The sequence below is a fragment of the Scyliorhinus canicula genome, chromosome 1 (genome assembly GCF_902713615.1).
Source record: "Scyliorhinus canicula chromosome 1, sScyCan1.1, whole genome shotgun sequence".
In the NCBI taxonomy this organism is placed as follows: domain Eukaryota; kingdom Metazoa; phylum Chordata; class Chondrichthyes; order Carcharhiniformes; family Scyliorhinidae; genus Scyliorhinus; species Scyliorhinus canicula.
In genome coordinates, this window is record NC_052146.1 from 66,115,824 (window position 1) to 66,122,806 (window position 6,983).

General features: G+C 46.6%; 1 protein-coding gene across 3 annotated transcripts in view; it reads right to left on the bottom strand.

The window, feature by feature from the left end:
* slc2a11b (solute carrier family 2 member 11b) overlaps nucleotides 1–4,622 on the bottom strand; it is a 109,609-nt gene extending 104,987 nt beyond the window's left edge. For 2 of the 3 annotated variants that reach the window (XM_038792070.1, XM_038792051.1), the window contains exon 1: nucleotides 4,347–4,622. In XM_038792070.1, the coding sequence (XP_038647998.1) occupies nucleotides 4,347–4,505 (159 nt within the window). In that variant the 5' untranslated portion in view covers nucleotides 4,506–4,622. The remainder of the gene's footprint in view (nucleotides 1–4,346) is intronic. The other variant, XM_038792060.1, reaches the window with a different exon arrangement.
* Between the last annotated feature and the right edge of the window lie 2,361 nt (nucleotides 4,623–6,983).

Below are 6,983 nucleotides of genomic sequence, written 5' to 3' on the forward strand. Positions count from 1 at the left end.
GGAGCAGAAAGGGCGCGAATTTTCCAGAATGGACGGCATTGCCACCATGGGTGAGTTTTATTTATTCATTTATTTATTTTATTTATTTGATCTATTTTAAAACTCTTCTCTGTAGCTGTCAACTTTTAAACTGTCGTGCCCAGAATTTGACATTTGGGCCAGGGGCACCCATTTGGGACAGAACCAGTATTTTATAAAAATTCATCATGGCCTCTTAACTTTTGCCCTCTTACCCTTTATACTTAAAGCCCAGGGTCAGCAGGGTGCAGGGGAGATTCTCAGAGACTTGACTGCAAGCTGCTGGAGCTCGGATCTTGAACAGAGCTTTTATATCTAGATTTGGGGACCCTTTATGCACTGGCATAGTGCACAAACAGGCCCCACATGACCAGGGTTTTGTGAAGAAGAAGGGATCTGGAAATGTGTTGACTGTGAAAATTATATTTGTGGAAATTGGGTGAAGTAGTTTGATGAGACTTGGTGCTAAAGCTTTAGAGAAATGAAGATGGAATTTGATTTGAAGAAGTTCAACGTTTTGAAGGATATTGTGGCTGAAATGAAAGCGATACGTGCTGAATGAGCTGACCGAAATGTGTGAGATATGTCTTTGTATCTGCTATGTGTAATTTATCGGTCATATTATTGCAATTTTCCTGTTAATTCATGTTTAATTTACGTTGATTTTGGTGTGATTGCTAATATAAAAGTGAAGTCTTGTATATTGGTCTTAGTTGGGTTGTTTGTAGTTGTTTCCACAAGGGTCATAACAGTATTTCCATGACGTTCTGCTCATATCCTTCTCCATGGGGGTTGCAGAGGAGGGAGGCGCAACTTTTGAGACATAACATCTCACCCATTGATTTAGATTTAGAACAGTACAGCACAGAGCAGGCCCTTCGGCCCTCGATGTTGTGCCGAGCAATGATCACCCTACTCAAACTCACGTATCCACCCTATACCCGTAACCCAACAACTCCCCCTCAACCTTGCTTTTTAGGACACTACGGGCAATTTAGTATGGCCAATCCACCTAACCCGCACATCTTTGGACTGTGGGAGGAAACCGGAGCACCCGGAGGAAACCCACGCACACACGAGGAGGACGTGCAGACTCCGCACAGACAGTGACCCAGCTGGGAACCAAACCTGGGACCCTGGAGCTGTGAAGCATTGATGCTAACCACTATGCTACCGTGTTGCAAAGCAAAATGACTGAAGAAGAGAACAATATCCCTAGAATTCCAGCGCTAAGGGGAAATTGACTAACTTACAGCGCAATTTAACCTCAGGCAGCCGTCCTATACCTTAGAGATGGCAAAGATAAAGAGGTCAGTGAATAGCTCTAGAACGGGTGCAACTACGTTTTTTATAGGTTTTTTTGTGATATTTAATGAAATATTTACGTGGGATGTAGTAAGAGTGAAGCCTGGATGATCAGAGGACTGCTATGGCATTTAATCTCGGAATTGGAGACATTTATTCCTTAACATGCTAATATTTGAATACAGATACCACTAATTTGCAAGTCTATGATATAAATTGCACAAAATTATCAGTGGAGATGAACAAGAAAGAGAGAAATTAAAAAAGGAATGTTCAGACTTTGCAAATTATTATGACAATGATGTGGTTGCAATTCAGTTATATGACGAAATTATTGATTTTGTGATGCTCCTTCGAGCTGGAGGGACTAGAGTTCCCCCTGATCCTAAAGATGCTCTGGAGTCTTTACTGCAGTATGGGAGGGATGTCTTTCCGACGCTGTGTGTTTCATACAGATTACTGCTTACAATCGCATTTTCAGTCGCAAGCTGTGAAAGGTCATTTTCAAAACTGAAATTAATAAAAACATATCTGAGGTCTTCTATGTCACAGGAGCGACTGACCAACCTGGCTTTAATAAGCATTGAAAAAGAATTTCTCACAGCTGATGTAAAAAATGAAGTAGTTCAGGTGTTTTGTGACAGGAGGTATCATTTGGGGAAAAGAACTTAATAAATTTGATTGATTAATATTAAAATCGAATAAATCAGGGTAGCATGGTGGTTAGCATAAATGCTTCACAGCTCCAGGGTCCCAGGTTCGATTCCCGGCTGGGTCACTGTCTGTGTGGAGTCTGCACGTCCTCCCCCTGTGTGCGTGGGTTTCCTCCGGGTGCTCCGGTTTCCTCCCACAGTCCAAAGATGTGCGGGTTAGGTGGATTGGCCATGCTAAATTGCCCGTAGTGTCCTAATAAAAGTAAGGTTAAGGGGGGGGGGTTGTTGGGTTACGGGTATAGGGTGGATACGTGGGTTTGAGTAGGGTGATCATGGCTCAGCACAACATTGAGGGCCGAAGGGCCTGTTCTGTGCTGTACTGTTCTATGTTTAAAGCGTTTATTTCATGTTTCATCTGTGTTTATATATTCAAAATGTTTTCCTTTCTCATAATATTTCTCAGTATATTAGGCCTTATACTTGAGTCTTTGGGGGCATATAATCAAGATTTGCCCCGGGCATCACCAGACCTCTGCACGCCGCTGGAGTCTGGTCAAGTGAGTATTGGAATGCTTGCATCTGAATAACAAAGGCTTCAATGTGGCTTCCAGCAGCAGATGAGCTCAGGGAGCAGCAGAAACAAGCGATAGTACAGAAGTGAAAGTGTTGTGATGTTACAGGCTAGGAAACTCAACTGAATAAACTTAGTTTGTTCTCACTGGAAGGAAGGAGTTTGCAGGGCGACCTGATAGAGGTCTACAAGATTAAGGGGTATAGACAGAGTGGATAGTCAGAGGCTTTTTCCCAGGGTAGAGGGGTCAATTTCTGTGGGGCATAGGTTTAAGGTGCGAAGGCTGTTTAGCACAGTGCTAAATCGCTGGCTTTGAAAGCAGACCAAGCAAGCCAGCAGCATGGTTTGATTCCCATAACAGTCTCCCCGAACAGGCGCTGGAATGTGGCGACTAGGGGCTTTTCACAGTAACTTCATTGAAGCCTACTCGTGACAATAAGCGAATTTCATTTCATTTCAGTAAACTTGAACCTAACCAATACTCTGCTCCTCGTAACCAACCTGACTGGGCCCCATTCATCCATCACTCCATGCTTGCTGACCTTCACAGGCATCTCGTCCAATGCCACAAATCCCTCCATGGCCTCCCGATCGCTAACCTTTTCCAGCACTACAATCCTCCAAGAACTCTGTTCCTCCAAATTCAGCTACTATTATAGATATAAAATCATGCGCATACTGTGTCACTTACTTTGATATATTTTCAACACCATTTACTGATATTTTTCATACTATTTTGTCACATTAGCTGTCATAGCGCTGTCAAAATTAATCTTATGTAGAACAGATTCCTCCAGGGGGATTGGCACTGTTGCCTTATTACCTTTTAGACTTTTCTATCTACATGACAGGGATTGCAGGAACTAAAGATTGAGCATTTCACCAGACACTGCACTCACTCCCCCTATTTCGCCAGTTAACCCTTCCCGTACCATCCAGCCACAATGCAAAATTCCAGCTTTATGTTCAGCCTTAGGTCACAGGCGCCCATGGTCAGAAACACATTGATGACCATTGAACCGACTCCCCATAACGAGTGGGAATATTGATTGTGGGGGCAGAGGGGAGTGGGACCCTGAGCCTCCAGATTGGATTCAGATTTTGGTGGTGAGAGAGAAAGGAAATTTCTTAAAAGAGCTCCACAGTTGTGGTGGTGAGGGGGGGGGGGGGGACAATATTACATAAAATATTCTGTAAGATCTATTTTGATTTCATTCCAATGAAATTGGACGTTTTTTGGCTCTATGCTCCCACACTCTTTCTATCAGGTGAGTGAAGGAGCTGCGCTCCGAAAGCTAGTGATTCCAAACAAACCTGTTGGACTTTAACCTGGTGTTGTAAGATTTCTTACTGTGCCCACCCCAGTCCAACGCTGGCATCTCCACCCATGGCTTTCTATGAGAATAAGCCCAAATCATCGTTGGGACTTAAACACCCCCCTTCTCAAGGGCAATTAGAGGCGGGCAAATAAACACTGACCTTTCCAGGTATTCTCACATGCCATGAATTAATATAACACGACCCTGCTCCAGTAAAATGATACCCACTCCCTTGTCTTCGGCGACCTGCTGGGAGTCACACATTGTCTGTGACTTTGGTTACTTTTCTCATGGGGTTGGGTTTTGCTCAGTATCACCATGCACTGTCCATCGTCCCAGCCGTTCCCTAGCACTACCCAGGTCATCTGCATCCTAAAGTCAGGCATCCTGCTAAATCAAATCAGTCAACAACAAAAACGGCAAACATTGCAGGTGCCGTCAGCGTTTAACTGGAGAGGAGTCTTGTGGCGATGCCTCAACCTTACTGTGTGACCACTGTGCGCCTCCGCTTCGCGCCTCTTCTGCAGACCTTCCCGCTCCATTGCTCCAATCTCTGAACGCTCCACTCTCGCCTCTGCAACCCATCAATTCAAAACTGGAACTGGACAGCCTTCCTCCTTCGTCTCTCTCAATGAACATTCATTCTGGTCATCAAATTTAAAAACGGAAACTTTTTTTTAAAACTCGACCATTTATTGAGAGATAATCGCGCCCGGCACAATCGGAGAGTTTATTCACGCAATTGAATTAGAAATTGGCCTCGGTCCATCTTGAAACTCTGTCCAATTATAAATATTAGCCAGGTCCAACGAACTTTCATCCACTTATTGCAACACACGTAACAACTCCCAATGTTCGTCGCTTCTTTTATTGCCTCAGTTATTTTTTTTAGCAATACATTTCCTTTCTTCTCTGAAGATGATGTTCACGTTCCACTGCTGCTCCACATCTACATGACACCTCTTCTTATACTTAACTCGACAATGGAAGCAACACCCTCCTGATCACGATTGGAGTCTGGACACATGTCATAGAATCGTAGAATTTACAGTGCAGAAGGGGGCCATTCGGCCCATCGAGTCTGCACCGGCCCTTGGAAAGAGCACCCTACCTAAGCCCACACCTCCACCCATCCCTGTAACCCAGCAACCCCATCCAACGTTTAGAACATAGAACAGTACAGCACAGAACAGGCCCTTCGGCCCTCGATGTTGTGCCGAGCCATGATCACCCTACTCAAACCCACATATCCACCCTATACCCGTAACCCAACAACCCCCCCCAACCTTACTTTTTTAGGACACAACGGGCAATTTAGCATAGCCAATCCACCTAACCCGCACATCTTTGGACTGTGGGAGGAAACCGGAGCACCCGGAGGAAACCCACGCACACACGGGGAGGTCGTGCAGACTCCGCACAGACAGTGACCCAGCCGGGAATCGAACCTGGGACCCTGGAGCTGTGAAGCATTTATGCTAACCACCATGCTACCGTGCTGCCCACTTTATGGACACTAAGGGCAATTTATCATGGCCAAACCACCTAACCTGCACATCTTTGGACTGTGGGAGGAAACCGGGGCACCCGGAGGAAACCCACACAGGCACTGGGAGAAAGTGCAGACTCCACACAGACAGTGACCCAAGCCGCGAATCGAAGCTGGGACTTCAAAGCAACAGTGCTAACCACTGTGCTACCGTGTCCCCCGCAATGACACACAACCCAAACATCAAGCGACGTGAACTCTCCCAACGAGTGCTTGCCCCACCTGTTGAACTAAGCCTCGTGCATTCAGAGCAGATGAAGGAAAGACCTGCATTGATTTAACGCCTTTCACGACCTCAGTATGATTCTAAAGTGTTTCCAACCTGCGCATCTTGGAAGTGCATCCGCTGCCAAAAGATGACAGCCAACAACCATCCAACAAACTCCCCCAAACAGCAATGTGTTAGTGATCAGATAATCTCTGTCTGAGACACAAAATTAGACAGGATAGCCCGGGAAACACACCTATTCTCATTTGAAGTAGAACTGTGGAATCTATTAGCTGAAAGTGGTGAGATGGTGGAGCGGTGATATTGTCAATGGGCCAGTAATTCAGAGACCTAGGATAATGCTCTGCGGACTCGGGTTCAAATTCCACCACTTTCGTAGTAAAATTTGAATATGCTAAATATCTTAGTGGTTAGCACTGCTGCCTCACAGCCCCAGGGACCCGGGTTCAATTCCAGCCTTGGGTGACTGTGTGGAGTTTGCACATTCTCCCCGTGTCTGTGGGTTTCCTCCGGGTGCTCCGGATTCCTCCCACAGTCTAAAGATGCGCAAGTTAGGTGGATTGGCCATGATAAATTGCCCCTTAGTGTCCAGGGACCTGCAGGTTAGGTGGGGTGCAGGGATAGGGAAGGGAGTAGGCCTAGGCAGGTGTTCATGGTTAGGTTGATGCAGGCTCAATGAGCCAAATGGTCTCCTGTACTGTAAGGATTCTTTAGGGAACTGGAGCAGGGAACTGGAGCAGACAGGGCCTCAGTCGAACCTCTCACCTGAAAGGCAACGCTGTGACAATGGCTGCACTCCCTCTGTACCATACCAAAGTGTCAGCCTAGACTGGAGACTCTGGCGTCGCACATGAACCCACAACTTTCTGACGTAGAGGCAAAAAGGCCACCAGTTGATCCATGGCTGAAAGAATATGGGCTGGACTCTGTTTCTGAGACTAAGTGTTGGCGCTGATGCAGAATTCGTGGAGTTCCACGACAGCAAAACTGGCGCAAAACCCGGACCGATTCAACTATTATTAAGGGGCTAGCACCGGCGCCACATGGAACACAATTGACTTCAGATAGATGAACCTGTACATTGGCCAGGGAGGAGGCTGCCAGACACTGTCATCCGCCGTGCCTGGGCACAGGGAGCAGAGGCCATGAGCGCCGTGGGCAATACCATCCGCACCGGCCAACAGTGCCAAAGAAAACTGCACAACCTCCTCAGGGTGGCCAGGGTGAATTGACAACACTGTGCCCCTGGCACTAACCCTGTCCCACACACCTGTAAACCAACACCCCCCCCCCCCCCCCCCTACCCGGAGGAGGGCTGAACTCTATTCCTGCCCCACAT